At 46.3% G+C, this 20628-nt stretch overlaps 1 protein-coding gene and 1 long non-coding RNA gene across 2 annotated transcripts in view; both read right to left on the minus strand.

The window, feature by feature from the left end:
- LOC144891156 (uncharacterized) overlaps window positions 1-1119 on the minus strand; it is a 52557-nt gene extending 51438 nt beyond the window's left edge. The window contains exon 1 of the long non-coding RNA XR_013622745.1: window positions 1047-1119. This is a non-coding gene — a long non-coding RNA (uncharacterized LOC144891156). The remainder of the gene's footprint in view (window positions 1-1046) is intronic.
- An 854-nt stretch (window positions 1120-1973) lies between these two features.
- On the minus strand, window positions 1974-20118 carry LOC144891220 (uncharacterized). Its single transcript, XM_078773603.1, has 6 exons — window positions 19529-20118; window positions 19226-19398; window positions 18630-19093; window positions 17780-18394; window positions 17468-17641; window positions 1974-2030 (listed from the first exon to the last, which is right to left on the minus strand). The coding sequence occupies exons 1-6, from the start codon at window positions 20116-20118 to the stop codon at window positions 1974-1976; spliced, it is 2073 nt and encodes a 690-aa protein (XP_078629729.1).
- Between the last annotated feature and the right edge of the window lie 510 nt (window positions 20119-20628).

Below are 20628 nucleotides of genomic sequence, written 5' to 3' on the forward strand. Positions count from 1 at the left end.
TTGCCATTGCCTTCACAGTTGTAGCAGTCAGGGTAGGAATTTGTAATTTGTTCAATATACCGGCACACATTAGCCTACTCTTCAGGAAAGACACCCTGGAATCTTTAACGTCCACTATGGGCAGAAGAAGCTGGTAGAGGGGTCGCACTCTCATCATTGATGCCTTATGAAACACTACGATTATATTATATTATAGTTGGGTCAACATTTTTAGCTCTCATATGAGCCTCGACTAAGTATACCAAAAAAAAGAAAAAAAAGAAAAAGGAATTCAGACTAACACAGCTCAACGATGACTACTCTACATCTCAGCTATCTCTTGTCAGTCCTTTGTCTGGAGTTGGAATCCATCACTTTTCGGTCCATTACGATTACAATTAATAAGAGAGAGAGAGGGGGGGGGGGGGAGAGAGAGAGAGAGAGAGACAGAGACAGAGACAGACAGGGAGACAGGGAGACGGAGAGAGAGAGGGAGACACACACACAGACAGACAGAGAGAGAGGGAGACACACACACACACACACACAGACATACAGAGAGAGAGAGAGAGAAAAAGAAAAGAAAAACAACGACACAGAATTGGACAATATGGTGAGAGAGAGTGTCAGAGAGAGAAAGGGTGTTGCTCGAGTGTGGAGAGGAATGTGTACGGTGAAGGGGTTGGGGAACGGGAAAGCCCCTGAAAGGCTGGCCTTGCTCAGAGAAGATTTGGCAGGATTTGCAAGCAAGGAACAGGCCGACTTGAACCGTGTGCTCGGCCCCTGGCAAGAGGTGACAATGGCCACGGCCTAGGCAGGCCTAGCAATCCGAGAGGCTTTTGTGGCCGTCCCCCTGCTCGCCACTCCCCAGCAGACCCGCCTGCTCAAAGCTCACGTTTGTTCTGCCCATTCAGCAGAGCCATGAATGCATGTGGTTACCGCTCGAGCCATTCATGGCGCTTCACCGGCATAGAAAATTATATGCAGGACAATGAGGGGAAATTTGAGCCGTCGCCGTATACTGTTTCGATTGAAGTAGCTGTTTAAGTGTAAAACTCCAACCTCACCTGTTTACCTTCCATCCGGATCGCATGAATGGCGGCTTTGAGAAGGCGCCTTTTTCTGCACACGGCTTTTTGGGTCGGAGCTGGCCGAGTTGTCTGGGGGCGTCTCTTTCCCACGAGCCCCGGGCCCTGGCACCTCCAGCTTCCTTCTTCAGGGATCTCACAAGTGCGGATGGACCGAACGCTTGCACCCTACTCTCTACTACAATGTGTACATTTACATAATACGACCGATACCGATACTTGCCCGATACTGCTCCACGACCGATACCGATACTTGACCGATAGGTTCAGTACCAGATGCTCATACTGGATACTGCTTAATCTTTCACAGCCCCTGTGGTGCCATCTTTGGCCCCAGCAACTCTGCTCCTGCTCTCTTCCAATATATACAAGTAACACAAAGCAAGTCTGCGTTCATTTACATGTTCATTTGTCAGTGGGCTGCATGATTCATTTGGTACTCAAGTTGCATATGTCACCATGGAAACAGGTACCACATAACATGAGAACTTGATAATCCAATTCAGGCCTACAGGCTACAGCACTTTACCCAAAATGATAATGTGCCTCCTCCGAAGGTGAACACTTAGGTATTTGCAGGTTCTGCTTGTATCATGTGTAAGGTACAATTGGGGAGGACTTTTACACCCGACAACTTAGAAACCACAATAGTTATCCTGGTTCTTGCACTGTGTGATAGTTGTTGTACAAATTCACACTGTGAATTCAGAACTCTCCTTAAATGGTAATTGCTTGTCAATGGAGTCATTCAGGAAAATCAGTTGCTCTCCTGGTTGTGTAGAAAGACTGGATTACGAATAAAATGGGGTGGGGAGAGGGTGGGTAAAAGGATTTCCCCCCAGCCCTGAAGGAATAGACCTGCACCACTCACCAGTGAAGTGCAGCACACATGCTCTTCCTCTTCTATCATTCCATGTAGTTTCCAGCAATTTCAACCATCTTTCCCAGCAGTGGGTGAGTTTCCTGATGTTATTGCAATATAAGTCATTTGTGACTCCAAAAATCTTTTTAAATGGTAATGCCTTTTTGACCCCCCAATAAGATCAACTTAAGATGTGGAACTATTTTTTACAATCACAAGGACATTTAACGCGGGAGGTGGACATTTGGCCCATTAGGCCTGCGCTACATCAATACTACATTAATGAAATATATTTGTTTATCCACTCGATTTCTCTGGGATCTCTGGGAACTTCATATATATATGTATATATGTATATACTAGCAGAAGTACCCGGCATTGCCGGGCGGGGGAGAGGAGGGGAGGGGGAAGAGGAGGGGAGGGGAACGGGGGGGGAGAGGAGGAGAAGGGGGGAGGGGAGAAGAGGAGGGGGGGAGTACCCGGCATTCCGTGTATAAACGTGAGGGAGAAGAGGGGGGAGGGGGATAGGGGAGGGGGGTGAAGGGGGAGGGAAGGGGAGGGCCAGTCAACAATGACGTTGCAGTTCTCATGGTCGGAGAGCAGCACAACAATCGCGACATCGTCCTGAATCTTCGCAACAGCACGAAGCGGATTTGGAGACTCACCGATCCTGTGACGTCCTCCACCTGTGACGAGACTCACCGATCCTGTGATGTGGCGTTGCAGGGTGGGGGAAGGGAGACCCATACATTCCCAACCCGTACATTCGCCCTCTCGACTCAAGCTCACTCGGACAAAAGCCTCGCACAAATTACACCGTGAAGGCCCAATGGCCATGTCTATGCCACAAATCAAGTACGTGAGCGAGTCGGGCGCACTGAATTGAAAATATATAGAACGCTCATACTCCGTGAAAAGTGAAGCCAACTGGCGGCGGGGATGGAACATCACGTGATCGCTCTGAGCGAATCAGCGCGCTGCTCTGCCACCGGTCAGAATCCGTGTATAATATTCCTCGCTGAAAAAAAATCTATGTGAAACATGCTACTATCTATGCTAAATCATGCTAAATCATGCTAAATGCTAATCATGCTAAAATCTATGCTACTTGCTGTGAGTTTATGGCGGCAAGGAACATCACGTGATCGCGTCACAAACATCATTCGTGATCACGTCATCACGTGATCATGATCGTCATCAATGAGCGCGAATGAGCGAATCAGCGCGCTGCTCTGCCACCGATTCAGATTCCGTGTATAATATTCCTCGCTGAAAAAAAATATGGATCCAAAGATGAAAGAAAAAAAACCTATGTGGTGTGAATGGCAATGTTCCTCGCTGAAATGTGAAAAAACGCAATCGCTTTTCGCTCTGAAATACGTGCGAATGCGTAACTGAGTTAATGGCGGCAAGGAACTTCACGTGATCGCTCTGAGCGAATCAGCACGCTGCTCTGCCACCGGTCAGATTCCGTGCATAATATTCCTCGCTGAAATGCGCTGAGGTAAAAATATGGTAAAAAAATATTATGAAATAAATTTTTAGGTTGGCCATGTTCTTCCCAGGCTCAATGGCCATGTCTGTGCCAAATATCAAGTATGTGAGCCTCTCCGTTTAGGAGTCTATCGGTAACATTACACACACGCACACACACACACAAACTGTGTTTTATATATATAGATATAGTCGTGGCAAAAAATATTGGCACCCTAGACTAAATATTTGGTAGCACAGCCTTTGGACAAAATAACTGCAGTCAAGCTCTTCGTATCCCTGGTGCCGGCTAGCCCTGGTGTTGCTAGTGTTGGGCTAGCCCAACCCAAATCCCTGGGTCCAAATCCAACCCAAATCGCTAGCCCAAATCCCTGGTGTTGGGCTAGCGGCTAGGGTGCCGGCTTAGGATCCAAGGATCCTGGGTTCGAATCCCGGTCGATCGCTGAATTAACGCCAGGGGGGTTGACTCAGCCTGTCATCCTTCCGAGGTCGGCTAATTGAGTACCAGTTCACTGGTAATTCCCTGTTTGTCGTTAAAGGCGGCAAAAAGGGTTGGCGTCAGGAAGGGCATCCGGCCGTAAAACATTACTTCAAATAGGGGACCGAAAAACAACAACAACCACGGTTCCCGAAAAAGGCCAATCCCCGCTTTGCGGGGAAAAATGGCCTCTGAAGGTGGTTATAAGCTCTTCGTATAGCCATAAATGATCATCCTACACCTCGCTACTGGCAGTTTGGCCCACTCTTCTTGTGTAAATTGTTCCAGTTCTCCCAGATTTGAAGGGTGCCTTCTCCAAACTGCTGTTTTCAGATCTCCCCACAGGTGTTCAATGTGATTTAGATCTGGACTCATTGCTGGCCACTTCACAACAGTCCAGCATTTTGTCTTGAACCATTCCTGGGTGCTTTTTGAAGTGTGTTTGGGGTAAATGTGCTGCTGCAAGACCCATGACCTTCGACGGAGACCCAGCTTTCTGACACTGGGTTCAATATTGTGCTCCAAAATGCCTTGGTAATCTCCTGATTTCATGATGCCATGTACACATTCAAGGCACCCAATGCCAGAGGCAGCACAGCAAAACATCACTGAACCTCCTCCATGTTTGACTGTAGGAAAGGTGTTCTTTTCTTTCAACGCTTCATTTTGTTTTCTGTAAACATAGAGATGATGTGCTTTACCACAAAGCTATAATTTGGTCTCATCTATCCACAGGATATTCTCCCAGAAGGATTTTGACTTGTTCAGGTGTGTTTTGGCAAACTCTAGTCAGGCATTCTTATGTCTCTCGCTCAGTGGGGTCCTCATGGGTCTCCTACCATAGAACCCCTTTCAATGAGTTGGCGACTGATGGTGTGAGTTGAAACTGTCGTACCTTGTGTCTGAAGGTCAGCTGGAATCTGTTTGGCAGTTGATTGAGGTGCTTTCTCCACCATTCGAACAATCCTTCGCTGCAATCTTCGATCAGGTTTTCTCTTGCGGCCATGTCCAGGGATGTTGGCTACAGTGCCATGGGCCTTAAACTTCCTGATAACATTGTGTACGGTGGACACAGAAACATCAAGGTCTCTGGAGATAAACTTGTAGCCTTGAGATTGTCCATGCTTGACTACAATCTTGTGTCTGACCTCAGACAATTCTCTGGTTTTCTTTATTTTCTCCATGCTCATTGAGGTACGCACAGTGACATAAAACAGCAGAATGACTCCTTTTCTCCATTCAAACTGGTTGAATGAGTGATTTTTATATTGCACGCACCTGCAACTCACCACAGGTGAGTTCAATTCCAAAGTAAAGGAAAATCACCTGCTTGAAATCTAATTATTTCTAACAACTTCTAAAAGGTGCAAATAATATTGGCCGGGCCATTTTAGGATTTCTGTGTGGAATAAGCTAAGATTTAGTAATTTTTTCCACTTTTTTTGTTTTGTTCCACTGCAAACCAAAGAAATACATTTGTGGATACCAAAATATTTTTTTATTTCAATAATTCTCTGGAAGAAATGGTGCATTATTTGAAAAAGTGCAAGTGTGCCAATATTTTTGGCCACGACAATAGGATTGTGATGTTCTATTGTAGTCTCATTTCTCCCTTGTCATTCCTTCCTACCTTGTTTGCTTTCTTTTTGTGGATTCCATCCATAAATGTTGGCTTAAAATTGCGATGCTTGAAATCTAGTTATTTCTAACAATTTCTAAAAGGTTGCCAATAATATTGTCTGGGACATTTTAGGATTTCTGTGTGGAATAAGCTAAGATTTAGTAATTTTTTCCACTTTTTTGTTTTGTTCCACTGCAAACCAAAGAAATACATTTGTGGATACCAAAATATTTGGCTACCAAATATTTGGATACCAAAATATTTGGCAAAATGTTGGCTAACAAATGTTGGCCTGGTGTTGGCTTAGCGGTTAGGTTGGCGCCAGGAAGGGCATCCGGCCATAAAAACATTGCCTCAAACAGGGAACCATGATTGTCATGGGGCCCGCAAGGCTAACCCCTGCTCTAGCGGGGAAAATGGCCTTAAAACGATCATTCATTCATATATATATCCACAATTGTTTTTTAATTAAAAAAAAGAAGTTTTTTTCTCACTTATTTAGCTCTATTTTCCCCAATCTGGATGTCAATGACGTCATAATGTAATAAATTATTTTGAGGGACGTCTGCATGGGGAACTCCCCGACCCACACCCTTCAGCAATATCTCTCAGATGAGTCCCTTCCATAGTTCCCTGTCCCATCCAATAGTCCCATCCCTTCTGACTACACTAAGACATTCTGCTACCCTGTTGTCCTTCACTTTTGGAATCATCTATTTACAGTATTTTTATGCCAACATGACAGACTTTTTCTTTAACCTCTTTCCTTTTTCTGCTCCTCCCCTTCTTTTCTATCCACAAACTCCTATATCCTCCCTATCTTCCTCCCAATCCCTCCAAATCTCCACTCGGCTCCTTTCTTTTTCCTACGGTCAAATTATCCTCAATTTACTCCCAACCTACATATCGTTATTAATTTTGGGGTAGAGTGATATATAGATCAGGTAGATCTGTGTAGGTATCATGCTCCGACTGTCGTGAAGAAGAAGAATCACCCCATGTAATAAGTAGAGAACCTTTTTAGCTCAGATGTCGGATTACGTGTATATTTGTGAGCTTGTTAACTAGATTAGGGCATAAGGGTAAAATCCCCTTGTACGTCGTTCCCTCTGTGATCATCCCTGTGTCTCTTATGGCATCACATTAGACATTAGTTAGGAATCCATCCCCATTAGCGCACACACAAATTACCCCCCCCCCCCCCCCACAACAATAAAGCTAACCAGAACCCAGATGACGCGCTTGGGCTGACAATCCCGACTTGGCAGACGCACATTGCTCAGGCAGGCTGAGGACACGCCCACCTCACGAAGGATTGGTCAAAGGGTATGATGGCTAGATCACACCATTGGACAAGACACCACCAATAGGGAGACGAGGCAGGATGAAGCTTGTGATTGGTCAAGGCAGGGGCAAGAAGCTGGCCACTGATTGGTGGAAGGAAGACACCAGGCAGGACGAAGGGCGCCGATTGGCAGAGTAAGGAAGGACTGGTGATTGGCCAGGGGTGGGGCAAGAAGCTTCCCTCGGATTGGAGGATGTGAGGGGCGAGCAAGAAGCGATGCGCTGATTGGAGGAGAAGCACCGGTGACGTCAGGAGCTGACGTTAAAAGTATGAGGAGACTGACATTTTACCCCTTCTGCCCTCTGGTTCTGGATCCCTTCATGCCCGGACGTCCTTCTCCTCGCTTTGGACTCTCTTCCCTTCTTCTCCTGCTGCCCCTTACGCCTTCCTACACCATCGACTCTCTCCTTTGGTTCCGGACATCGCGAGCGATCGTGCGGGGATGCAAGGCTTGCCGCGGCAGCGTGCGCTGGCCTAGCAGTGCGCGTACAAGGGCGCATCGAGGCCTTCTTCCCGCCAACAGGCCTGACTATCCCTGACACTTCAGCCCACACACACATGCATGACAACCCCTTTATTTTTGATATATATTCCCTTGTTTGTTGTAGACGTCTGGTGTGGGAGCGCCCCATATAGGAACCTTATTATTATCGCGTTTCCTTTGTCCCGGCATTCCATTGTAAAATAAACCCTTATATTATTTTCCCCTGTATATTCTAATACCGTTCCCGCTTGAGTTAATTTCCACAGGGTTGAAAGCTGCTGTGCGGGACCGACAGGTAAAAGCTTCCCGCTTCTTCTTCTTCTCTCCTCCTCCTGCACGTAGATATAAAATCCGTATTGAATAACGCCTTCATTAACGCTCGTTTCCATCCATGATTTCCCGGTCTTCACCAAGGGGAATCACGCGACAATATCAAATAAATAATATTCCTCAGATGTGTCTGTTCGTTCACGGTTTTAGCAAAGACCACTGGGCTGCCACCCACCAAATTTGGCAGACAGACCAAGTCCAACACGGGAATTGTCCTAAGGGTATTGATCTATTGTCGTGTTCAGGGCGATTAACAACGCATTAATTGATTATTATAAATTTATCAATTAAAAAAAAAAATTAAGACTGCCTCTGAACAGATGGACCGAACAGGCTTTAACTCCCTCAGATTCTGTTCTATTTATGGAGATATTATGCTCACTCAGAACTGAGGAGAAACGAGGATCCTTATCTCTTTTAAAACTAAACGGGTTTATTCCCGAACAAATAATATCCAGGGAAGATTGACCCGATAGGGGAATTTGATGATGGGATTGAGGGAGGGGATATGAGGAATTCAAGGAACAACAAATAACTATGTACAATGAGGTAAACAATGAGGTAAAATAAATCTGAAGGAATCTATGGTGCCTCACACCAGACACAATCACAGATGGGAAAGGGACAAAACTGTGGTCTCAGCTGTCGTGGTAGCAAGGGAGGAAGATGGGGGCATTGAGCAGCCACAAACAGGTGGTGAGGAGGTGAGGAGGAGATGATCAGGACGATGAAGAGTTGATGAGATGAGCAGTAAGATAAACAGGCAAGGGGGGGGGGGGGGGAGATGAGAGCAGCGCCAAGGCAGGCAGACAGGACGACCCCTTAAAACTCTCCACCCTCTCGCATGTATAGGGTAGGTAATCTCCCCAGACCTGTCTCAAATCTATTCAGAACTAGCAAGCTCTCCTCAGAGATGGCACAATCCTCTCCCACACGTCTCAGGCTCCCTCCCGTTCTCCTCAGAACTTGCGCAATCTTCTTGCACCTTTTTCAGCTCTTCCCTCGTCTCCGCTGACAACCGTCCTCCCCTCGAAGCATTGGGCTCCACCTCCATGATGGCGTTCATTGCTCCACCCCTCTGGTGGCGTTCATAGCTCCACCCCCCTGGTGGCGTTCATCGCTCCACCCTTGGATGCGTTCATAGCTCTGTCCCTCTTCTGGTGACATTCTTAGCTCTCCCCTGTAAATGTGTATCATGCAGCGCCACCTCCAGGTGAGAGAGGTTATTACAATTCCCCACGTTTTCCAGTGCAGTGAGTTGTTTTGAATTAAAAGCAGTGGGCATGTTTTTGCTTCATGCACGTAACCCGGGTTATTTTTTTTTCCCGGGAGTGATTGAGGTACTGATACTTGCTTGTACACCGCCCAAATAAAGGTATGTGTTAGAAGCACGTGTTGCATGATTGGAACAAGATCCATGTAGGGTGGGTACTCTGCTAGTAATTTGTAATTCGTCTCCCTTGACTCAAGAAGAGCATGATAATTTTAAAGAGCTGATGGTGCCTCGCCTCTTGATCCTTCCGGGTGAGCCTTACATATGCACCTCACATTTTCCTCTCTGCATATGCAGGCCTACACAGTCTCATTTACATTTACACTTTATGCATTCCTTATCCATCCATATTCTATATTTGTTTCACGTTTCGGGATTGGCACACGTCCGTTGACATGTGCCAGGGTAAGCCAAAGGCCGAACCAACATCTTGCTGTGCCGTTCTATCTTCTCCTCCTATTTACATTTCCTCGTATGAGTCTGCTGGCACCATGTCCCGTGTGTAGCTATGATAAGACTGTAGAAAGGAAATAAGAGCTACAGTCACGTGAAAAATTAAGTACACCCCATGTAAAGTTTTGACTTTTTCAACATATTTCAACATACAGCTATTTGATCTTCATTTCAACAATATTGATAGATAAAGGTGATATAATATAACAAATATCATGAAACATTTACATTTTGTAGTCCATTGTATAATTTCAAGAAACATAAATTAAAATTTCGCATTTGGAAAAAGTAAGTACACCCCTACATTTATCACTACTTCAAATACCTAAAATTAGAATCAGGTGCACCAGCTCAGGTGCAAATGATTAGAACATGGTTAGAGAGGATCTTGGAGGAACCTGTCTTATTTAAACCTCAGACATTTAGTTTGGTTTGCTCTTTGTTGTTGAAGTGTGCGGCGTCACCATGCCTAGATCAAAAGTGCTCTCCGAGGCCTTCAGAAAGAAGGTTATAGATGCCTACGAGTCTGCGAAGGGATTTTAAAATCTCCAAACAATTTGAAATCAATCATTCGACTGTCCGGAAGATCATCTACAAATGGAGAAGATTCCAAACAACTGCCAACGTGTTCAGGCCAGGCCGCCCCAGCAAGTTCAGCCCGAGAGCAGACCGCAAGATGCTGAAAGAAGTGTCTAAGAACCCCAGAATGTCATCACGGGACCTACAGGTAGCCTATCTCTTGCCACTGTTGATGTCAAAGTGCACGAGTCTACCATTAGAAAGAGGCTGCACGAATTTGATCTACATGGGAGGTGTGCCAGGAGGAAACATTTGCTGTCCAGAAAGAACATCAGGGCAAGACTAAAGTTTGCCAATGAACACCTAGGCAAAGACCAGCACTTCTGGAACAATGTGCTCTGGACAGATGAGTCAAAGGTAGAGCTATTTGGCCTCAGTACCAGAAGACATGTTTGGCGAAAACCAAAGACAGCATTTGACCACAAGAACCTGATACCAACTGTAAAGCATGGTGGTGGGAATATTATGGCTTGGGGCAGCTTTGCTGCATCAGGGCCTGGGCAGCTCACCATCATAGGATCCACTATGAATTCTTCATTGTACCAGAGGGTGCTTGAGGATAATGTGAGGCCATCTGTCGGAAAGTTGAAGCTCAACCGAAGGTGGACCTTGCAACATGACAATGACCCTAAACATACCAGTAAATCCACCAAGGAATGGCTGAAAAGAAAGAAATGGAGGGTTCTGGAATGGCCAAGTCAAAGCCCGGATCTAAATCCCATCGAGATGTTGTGGGGGAATTTGAAACGAGCTGTGCATGCAAGAAACCCCTCAAACATCGCACAGCTGAAAGAATTCTGCATGGAGGAGTGGGCAAAAATTTCTCCCAGTCGATGTCAGAGACTGGTAGACAGTTATAAGAAATGCCTACTTGAGGTTGTTTCTGCCAAAGGGGGCAATACCACCTATTAGAGCAAAGGGTGCACTTACTTTTTCCACATGCAAAATTTGCATTTATGTTTATTTAAATTATACAATGGACTATAAAATGTAAATGTTTCATGATATTTGTTATATTATATCACCTTTATCTATCAATATTGTTGAAATGAAGGTCAAATAGCTGTATGTTGAAATATGTTGAAAAAGTCAAAACTTTACATGGGGTGTACTTACTTTTTCATGTGACTGTATGTGTAAGAATCTGATCTTGTATGTCTTTTTCTTCATTGCTGTGCCTGTATGTATGTGCTTTCCATCATTGATTATTGTGCTTGTAAATACGTGTGCCTTATTTGGTAAACGGTTTGTTTCCATCCTGCCCATTTTGTCTCATTCTCTATTGGCTCAATTTAGTGTGTAAGTTTCGATAGACGGGAAGTTCTGACCCACTAGTTGGCTCCGTAAATTACCCTGTGCATACTTGATGGTTCTGCCTTTTAAATATGCGAGTAAGCACTGAGGGTACGTGCCCCAATTTGCATTGCCAACCCACACGAAAGGTAACGCGCCCTACATCTGGCAAGTAAAATACAATTACTTCTTCATGCAGTTGTATGAATCAAATTGCCACCCCTTTGTATGACCTTTTCTAGAGCATTTGCTTCCTCCTCAGAACCTCCTTTTCTAGAGTATTTGCCCCTTCCTCCTCCTTGGTTCCTCCTCAGAACACAAGAGTAGTCTGGCATGCACACGAGATTTTTTGAATGCCCCTTATTTTGTACTGTTTGGCATTTTCTACAAGCTATGGAATGTCCCTTCTTTTCTATACTTTGCCACATGGCACATACCCGGAGGCGGATCCAGGGGGGTTCACTGGGTGCACGTGAACCCCCGCCCTCCCCCCCCCCACCCCTCCACCCCTACCTTTTTTTTTAAACCTCCGCCAACTAGAATGGGCCGAGGTTGTTTTCACTGCTGTCAATTTGTTTGCTTGCAGGATATCTCAAAAAGTTATTGATGGATTTAGATGAAATCTGGTGGGCAGGTTGAGTGTGTGACATAGACGAATTGATTTGAATTTTGTGAAAATCCGAATCCAGATCCGGATACGAGAATTATTAATTTTTTTAAGTGATTCTTCACCATTGAGAGATAGGGCTTCAACGATATTATCGCACGATATTTCAAAAAGTTGTTGATGGATTTGGCCGAAACTTGGAGTGTGACAAGGAAGAATTTATTCGATTTTGATGAAGATCCGAATACGGATCCAGATATGAGAATTTAAAAAAAATGATTCTTCACCATAGCAAGCGATTGGTCTAAAAACGATATATACAATTATATTTCAAAAAGTTGTGGACGGATTCAAACGAAACTTAGTTGACAGGATGGGTTTGTGACAAGGATAAATCGATCCGATTTTGGCGAAGATCCGGATCAGGATCCAAATACGATAGTTATTTAATTTTATAATTGATTATATTCACCATTGAGTGATACTTGATAGGCCTAAAAGCGATATGTAGCATGTTATCTCAAAACGTTGTGGACGTTTTATAACTAAACTTGGTGGATGAGTTTATTAGGCGACAATAAGAAGCCGTTGAGGTTTTGGTTTAAGTCTGAAGCCAGATCCGGTTTATCAGTGGGATACAAAACGTACACTGTTCAACCTGGCGAAGGTATGCTCCCTACTGAGTGCCTTTGTAGTTTGTCACATGATCGTGGTGCGAGATATCATTTAACAATGGACAATCGCACGCAATTTTTTCTTTCATGCAGCAATTAATCCAAGCCACTTTACTTTTCTCCTCGAGCTCTGTGTTACTTCCTGATACGCAGTTTAGATTTGTTGTAAAATATTGTCATTTTACATGACATTTTAAATCTTTTAGCTTATTGTCAAGTGAAAAAAATAGAAGACGAATACATTGACTTGAATAAGGCTTGGTGGTAGATTTTGCGATCTGTCAATATTTTAGCCTCAAGTGAACCCCCCATGAAAATTTTCTGGATCCACCCCACATACCCTTATATAAAGAGGCCTTTTCTACGCCCCTGGCATTTTACCCAATAATATATATATATATTGTTGCGGATATGAGGACTGTATTTTTTTTATTGTGTGCTTTATTATTATTATTGGTTATTCTGCGCATCCTGCCTCCGGAGCTGTGTAAAGGTCAAAAGGGCGTCCCATAATTAGTCCACAAGCATACACGTCAGCCAAACATAGAATACCCCTGTTCGATAGTTATATCTTATTCTGTGTTTTAGGGTAAGGCTGTGTCTCCCATTAATAGAAGTACTCCATTGCACCAAGTGAAAGAGATAGATTCCCTTCATTCCCATTCCCAAAAACCTCCATTCCCCCTTTTCGTCGATTGGAAACTACCTCCGCTCCAATTGCCGCCATTGACCACGAGGCAGGGTTGGGGAAGAAAGGCGGGTCCCCACCTCGTCATAGAGGGGAGGAGTGAGTCAGCCCCACTCAACCAACCACGAACAAGGGGTTGGACTTGGAGAGGGTGTGGAAAGAAAGATCGAGGAGGTTCGCGAAGGTTGAGGGGCGGGGCCTATATAACCCGCAGGCAGGGCGTTCCCAAAGCAGACAAGGGAGATGAGCTTTGACGACAGAGAGACGAGAAGAAGTCCAGGGTTGAACTGCAGCTCGAGCCACCGAAACTGCACTCACTGCAGCTCGAGCCACCGAAACTGCAGCCACAGCAGCGTGAGGCCTGGACGGCAGTTTGGAGCAGGGCCGCGAAGGAGCGGCGGCTGCCCACGAGTCGATCAGCTGCAGAACTAGTTGGACCTCCCTATCCCGCCAGCCATCCACCAGCCACCCACCTGCCATCCCTATCATCATTCCCCGTGTAAGTGTGCTCGTAGTCTGTCTTTTGTCTTGTCCCTGGGTAGTAACAATAAGTCTGTATAAGCTAGTATTTTCACTGTGTCACCTGCGTCTCATGTGCTTGTAAATAAACGTGACTGCTGTCTTTTTGCTTATGTGTGTGAATAGTAAATAAATTTAGTAGTATTTCCAAACCTTTCCTTGCCTTCGTTTTCCTCTTTGCATTCGGTTGCTTTAGAGTTTTCCCGATTGAATAGCGGTGGCGCAATCCGGCCAAAGTTTGGGGCAAATCGGGTATTAGTCGGGGAATAACTGTTCGGTCGCGGTAATACCAACCGCTCGGTAAATAACATCTATAACCGCGTCCGTAACAATTGGTAGTCAGGAGTTGGGATTCGAACCTGGGACTAAATTTATTTAGCCCAAATTTTGGACACCAATTGTGTTATTACCATAACAATTGGTGTCTAGGAGTGGGATACGAGGCCCGAACCAAATTTTTAAAACGTCTAGAAAAAAATTTGGTCAAAATTACGAGCTGCCGAAATTTTGTTGTTTTATAAAACCCGAATTTTGAGATCGCGCCATGGACAATCAAGGTGATCGGATGTCGGTGGGGGAGATAGACGGGTTACGGGTAACCCAGGACTTAGGGGAAGCAAGGGAGGAGGAGAGCAATGAGGTGGTTGAGGGTGTATCAGGCGCACAAAATGGCGCTCTCGCGCACGAGGTTATGGGCGCACAAAATGGCACCTCGCACATGGCCACGGCGACCGCGCCCGCGACCGTAGCAGCGCCACCGGTGGATTTGAACCTTTTTTTATACAAATGAAGGCCCTTATGGACAAGAATAATGAAGAAATGGAAAACAGAATGATGGGGGCCCTTATGGGACAAATGGGAGACCAAATTGGAGGTTTGAAACACAGTATGGGGGAAATGGGGGGAGAAATTGGGGCCCTTATGGACAGAATGGGGGAGTGACTAGACAATAAATTTGAGAGGCTAGGAAGCAAAATGGAGCGAATCGGCAAGATTGGGGACAGAATGGGTGACCGCATGCAAAAATGTGGGGAGACCATGGATCGCATGGTGGGCGAAAGGGTCCCAGGGGTGCACGAGGAGGTAACGCGGGTCGAGAAGCGCCGGTTGAGCGAAGCGGAGGAAAGCACGGGTACAATGACGGGGGTAGAAATCGCAACACGGGGTTTGGAAAAGCCGGCGACCGATGAGGTAGCGGGAATTTTATTAAAGCCAACGGTCGTCGAGGGGAACAAAGACAAAGCAGGGCTGGGAATTAAAATTGAAGAGATAACGGAGGTAGCCCGGGAATTGCAGGGAGAAATGGAAAATGTACAAAGTCCCTGCTCAAATCATGATGATGTACTCGCTAATCCAAATGGAAGTTTGCAGGTTCGCGTGGAGAAAAGGATCCCCCAGGTGAGTCGTGCTGTATATTGTGCGGGTAGATTTTGCAGGAGGATGTTTAGCGACAAAAGAATTGTCACGCGATTGGGATCGATATGGCACCCGGGCGTTGGTGAAGGGTCCCGTGTGAGTGGAAATGGCACGCGTGTGAGGAAAAAGTGTGCGTCAGCGAGTGGGTGTGTTATAAAGTGTGGGAGTGAAACCGAGTGCGAGCGAGAATGCACGTCGGGGTGTACGGAGTGTGACACAAGGAGTGAGTTGGTGGTGGCGTGGGTGCGAGAATGCACGCTTGGAATGGTCGAGGGTGTGCGAGGAAGCACACCTGAGTTAGTGGTAGCGCGAGTGTGGGAGAGCCCATCTGAGCGCGTTAGTGGATGGATGCCAGAGTGCACGCCCATGGTGTGTGTTACGGAGGACGTAACGGAGGAGAGGTGTGGACCGAGGTGTGCGCGAGAGGTGTGGTGTGTAACAGGGAGAGCGTTGGTGGAATGTGCGGACGGCGTTGGAACGCCGGGTTTTGGGAGTGTGAAAGGGGTAGCGTATGCGTGTGAGCATGCCGGTGAAGCATCGACGGTAACCGGGTTAGCGGTTAGGGCGACGGATAGCCGATGCGAGCACTCGGGGCGTGGTGTGCTTTGTTGGGTGCGAGGCCCGGCGCGGATCGATGCTGCGTCGCTTCTCTTCGAAGCGTCGTTGCCGATTCGGGCTTGGCCCCGCCCCGCACGGTCGAGTCCGGGCTTTGTCGGGCGAGGCGACCGGTCCGGTTCAAGGGCGAGTGGGAGGAAGCGGAACGGTGCCCCTCGTGGGGACGGGGTTCCGACCGGGGGAGATTGAGCCATCGGGCCCGGGACCGCAAGGTGCCGCGCCGAGATGGTGCGTGGAATCTCGGCCCAACCAAACCACCTCCCTTGAACCGAAAGCCGGACGGATTCAACCTGCAGGTGACCAAACCACCCGAATTCATTGCTTGGCTTTACGAACCGAGTTTAATGATGTCACGACGCACCGAGGCTAGGATATAGTGGACTGTGATGATGATGATAGTGATAGTGGATTTGATACGAAATTTAGAAAGTGAATAGAATTGGCAGTAAATAGAAAATTTTTGATTGGTTGAAATTTGGTGAGCAAAATTGATATAGTCTAGTAGGAAGACTAGGTCCCCCTGCACCCCCCGGAGATATACTTCTAATCAGTGTTTCTAGATTGGAAAAAATGTGTAGAAAATGACTAGCTATGGCCCCAAGCTGAAAAAATGTCCCACATACCATTTTTATGCAAATTACTGCTGCCATTATCAAAAAAACGATTTTTGACATATCTCAGCCAATATTGCAGATAATTGAAAAATGAAGGTGTCTAGACCCATGTTTTGAAGGGCATAGATCATGATAGAACTATTCATAACATGATTACATGTGTCTATGGTATACTAGTATGCTAATTAGTGCTTTATTTACAAAATAATCACAGTTTTACGAAATAATAGACTCATATTAAGGTCCGTCTACACAGACGTTAACACAAAGTTTTATTTTTCTAAATATTACAACTGTCAAAATAGTCCTAGCACTCAATGTGACCACTCTTCTCTTGCTTGTTTTAGATAAACATCATTAGCATTAGTGATTCTACACTGAGTCAGTCATCATCATTTTCATCGAAATCGTCAGAGTCAAACTCTTCTTCTCCTTCCTCTTCCTCCTCTTCTTCGTGCTCTCCTGTGTTCAGAAGATCCACCAGTGAGGTTGGTAGGATGGGACCACTGGACCACATTGGTTTCAACAGTCCTTCATCAGTCCTTATCCATCCTTGCTCCTCATAAGGTTTTGGCTTTTCGATGATAGGTTGATCGGCTCTTTTGTACAATGCTACGCGGTGGTTCACACGCTGGATGTGCGGCTTCAGGGCAGACTGGCATGGAGGAAGGCGAGCCAGATCAACCTTGGACTTGGATGTGAGGGTCTTGTCCTCTCCCACCATTTTTCGTAGCAGCTTGGCACGGACAATGTCCACTGATGACTCGCGACTCTGGCCGTACATCACACAGGTGAATTTTTCTAACTGCCTCTCCACCTCAGGGTTGGCATCCCAGTTGTCACCCAGTTCACCGAATGCCCTGTGAAACCTGGGATTCTTCTCCAGCTTTTTCAAGGGCCCGACTTTTCCCTTCCCTTTGAAGGCACTGGTGCAGTCTTCTCCGCTGAACACAGTACCCCAGGAGAGTGGCACAGTAGTCCTCTCCCAGGGATTCTGCCAGCTCAGAGACGTTGACAAGTTGGCGATGCTTCCCTGACCCTGTATCCAGGTACACCGTCAGCTTGATGTTGTGGGCATGGTGGAGCAGGATCAGCAGGATGTCTGTGTCCGGTGTTCTGACTACAGCGTTCTTGTATCCGATGGTAGCAGCATGATGGAGGTACAGAACCACCCTGGTATCAGTCTCTTCCTGGTTGCTGTAGATCGTGGGGAGTTCACGTACCTCGACCTGAAACACAAAAAGGCACCGCATTTCAATCACCAGTCACTGCCAGTTTCAGATCTAGACAAACATCACAGGTAATCACCTTTTTTTCAGGAAAAATTACAAATTGAATCGCCATTCACGAAGGGCTTTCAATTTTACCTTGCCATTCGTTGAGGCAAGTTGGTGGGCCTTCCCCTCCACGATCAGCACAGCCATCTCTGTTCTCTCCAGCCTGGTAGCTGCCTCTTGTCCACTCCACACTTTCAGAAGAAGCTGGCACATCTGCTTTTTGTTGTCGTCATTTGCAAGGAACATTTTGAAGTCATATGGCTTCCTGGTTGCTGGTCCAGCCAGAATGATCTTCTCTGAGCTGCCCCGCCTCAGCCTTTCCTGCGCTTTGATTGACTCAGGATGGTAACTGTCAGTGGAGAACAGAAAGTGCTGCTTGGCCACCATCTGATCAAGCACCTGCAAGCATATCTCACCACATGTTGGGGGAAGGTTGGCAAGGGTATGCAGCAGCGCCATTCCATCCTGGATGAACAGGGCATCCTTGGGGTATTGCAGATCTTGTGGTGTGGTGTCCTCTAAAAGGTAGTGCAGAATGGAGGCTTTGTTGGTTTTGCAGAAGAACCCATCTGGTGTCCCAAGGCTAGGAGGCACTGGCATCAGGCAGTACTTCATGAGTTCTCCCAGGTCTAATGGCTCATCTTGACTCTGAGACTTGACAAGGAGCAGGAATGCAAGGTTGCTTTGCTCCTGATACTGGATGACCTGGAATGATAAATGGTGATTGGTTGATATGTACTACAGGAAGGACTACAGGTGAAAATTATTCATGTGCTATAAATTGGCATATTTACAATCTTTACATTGTTCATTGATGTGCACTGTCTTTAATAAACAAATTTGGAGTTCAATCTTGTATCTCAATATAGCATGTACAGGACGCCATTTAAAAATACAACATAAAATACAAAAGCACTTGGGTATTGGATTACATCCTTACCTTGCCCTGTGAGGATGTTAGTGTGATCTTCTTGTTACTAGCCTCCATGGTCTTGAGTTTCTTTCTCTTGATTGGGTTGAAGAAGCTCTCAGGTTCTCCGCTTTCCAGGCGCCTGATGAAGTCAGCTTTCGCAGCTTTCCCCACAGCTTCTGCTTGTAACACATCCATCTCAACATCCATGGGGACGGGAGCACCAGAGGCCAGGCAGTAGAGTTTGTCCTTATCAATGATGGTGAACGGATTGGTGAAGTTCTTGATAGTAGTTAGGGTTCGCTGAACGGCCTCCTCGCCTTTTCTGATCTCTGCCTTCTCTAGTTCACGATGTCTCCCTGCTCTTGGGCAGTCTGGGTCATCGATGAGATCCACCATCTCAAGGGTCTTTTCATAGAACTGTGCCCGTGCTGTGGTTGTTCGGCACCATCTCTGGTATGCCCCAAACTGACTGTACAGGCCAGCAAAGCCACCTGAAAAGTGAACATATTTTAATTGCATAACCCAATCATTAAAAGGGAAATGTTTTGTAAGAGCAGTTTACATCATATAAAGCTGGTTTCTACAGTTTCAAATGTATAATGTACTGAAAGAAAATGATGTACCTGATGATTTAGCAAAGCGCATGAACGTTTCTTCCATTGTCTTGTCGACAGCACTGAGTGCCCCTGGTATCATCGAGCGAGCCACTGCGATTGCACCCATAGTAAGCAGGTCCTTGGCCCCTGGGTGCGTGCTTTCCAGATTTGTCAGGTGGACTTCCAGCCAAGTCAGATATCTGTAAAGTACAGAGAGGGAAATACTGTAGACATTTATTGGAATAGCTCCTCTCATAATACATGAACCCAAGTATCAATTAAAATCTACTCAGTGATGGTTATACATTTCACCATGTATGCTACACAAACCTGGAGTAGTTGTGTCCGTCAAAGGCGAAGAAGATATCTGCCATCTCTCCGTTACACTTGTGAAACAGCTGGAGGTTGTTGGTCTTCACAGAGTGGAGGAGCATGAAGACAAGATGGCAGTGGGTAATGAACGACATCCAGAAGGCAGCTGTCTTCCCCAGGTGGCCCTTGCGCACCTTTTCCTCAAAGGCATGGTACTTTTTGATGAGGAGTAGAGTTGAGGGGTCTTTGAGGGCTTCATCGAGGTGCTCTCGGTTGCAAGACTGGGTCATTCTGAGAAGCACAGCAGGGTCAGAGATCATGATGTTCTCCTCCTCAGTGAATCTCTCCATCAACAGCCTCTCCATTGCCTCACACACTGTTTTGAGGCAAAAGAGGGACTTTGCGTAGGCCTTTCCACTGAGAACACCTTTGAGAGATCCACTTGTTACTAGTTGTGCCTCAAAGAGAATCTCTGCATATCCAGAACCACGCATCTTGTGTCCAGTGAGCATCCCGATGTAGTTCATGGATGTGTGGAAGGGTCCAATCGTTACTACATGACTAGCAAATTCATTTGGCCAGCGCCAGATGATGGGAAGGGCTTTCATGCAGACACCCAGATCAAATGTATTCAGGACCCATCTCTGACCCACCTCAGCAGTTGCTGCCTCGGAACGCTTCAGTAGCTCACGAACAACTGCGTTGTCTGTGATCGGTTGGTGGATAGGCGTGCAGTAGTCGACTGTTGATTTGCTGGGTGGGGGAGAACCAGTTGCAGAGGTGAAACCCCCTAGCCCAGGCACAGGCTGCAGGCCACAGCTTCCGATGTATCTGATGAAGAGCCAGATGTAGTACTCTTGCATCGTAGTGGCATAGACTGTGTCATTCTCTGCTGGCGGTGTGAATGATGAGCCTTCAGGGAACTTCGGGCCAACGTGAGTAAAGTGCAAGGGTGGGAGAGTTTTTGGTGTGTCGACCTTCAGGCTACGCTGTTGTGACCTATTGATGGTAGGTAGCATTCGGTCCTTGCTGCTCTCGAACCCGGGCTTGACCTCCTGCACCATGATTCCTCCAGCACTGTTTACAATGTTGCTGCCGTGCACACTGGTAGTGGTTTT

This window comes from Myxine glutinosa, chromosome 3, assembly GCF_964187855.1.
Source record: "Myxine glutinosa chromosome 3, kmMyxGlut1.1, whole genome shotgun sequence".
Lineage (NCBI taxonomy): Eukaryota > Metazoa > Chordata > Myxini > Myxiniformes > Myxinidae > Myxine > Myxine glutinosa.

What these genes read in the sequence shown, in the direction of transcription:
- LOC144891220 (XM_078773603.1), bottom strand. Translation starts at nt 20,118, where the DNA reads ATGAAAGCCCTTCCCATCATCTGGCGCTGGCCAAATGAATTTGCTAGT. An exon ending in GCGCTTTGCTAAATCATCAG is followed by an intron (nt 19,094 to 19,225) that starts GTACATCATTTT and finishes TTCACTTTTCAG; the next exon opens with GTGGCTTTGCTGGCCTGTAC. An exon ending in TAACATCCTCACAGGGCAAG is followed by an intron (nt 18,395 to 18,629) that starts GTAAGGATGTAA and finishes TTATCATTCCAG; the next exon opens with GTCATCCAGTATCAGGAGCA.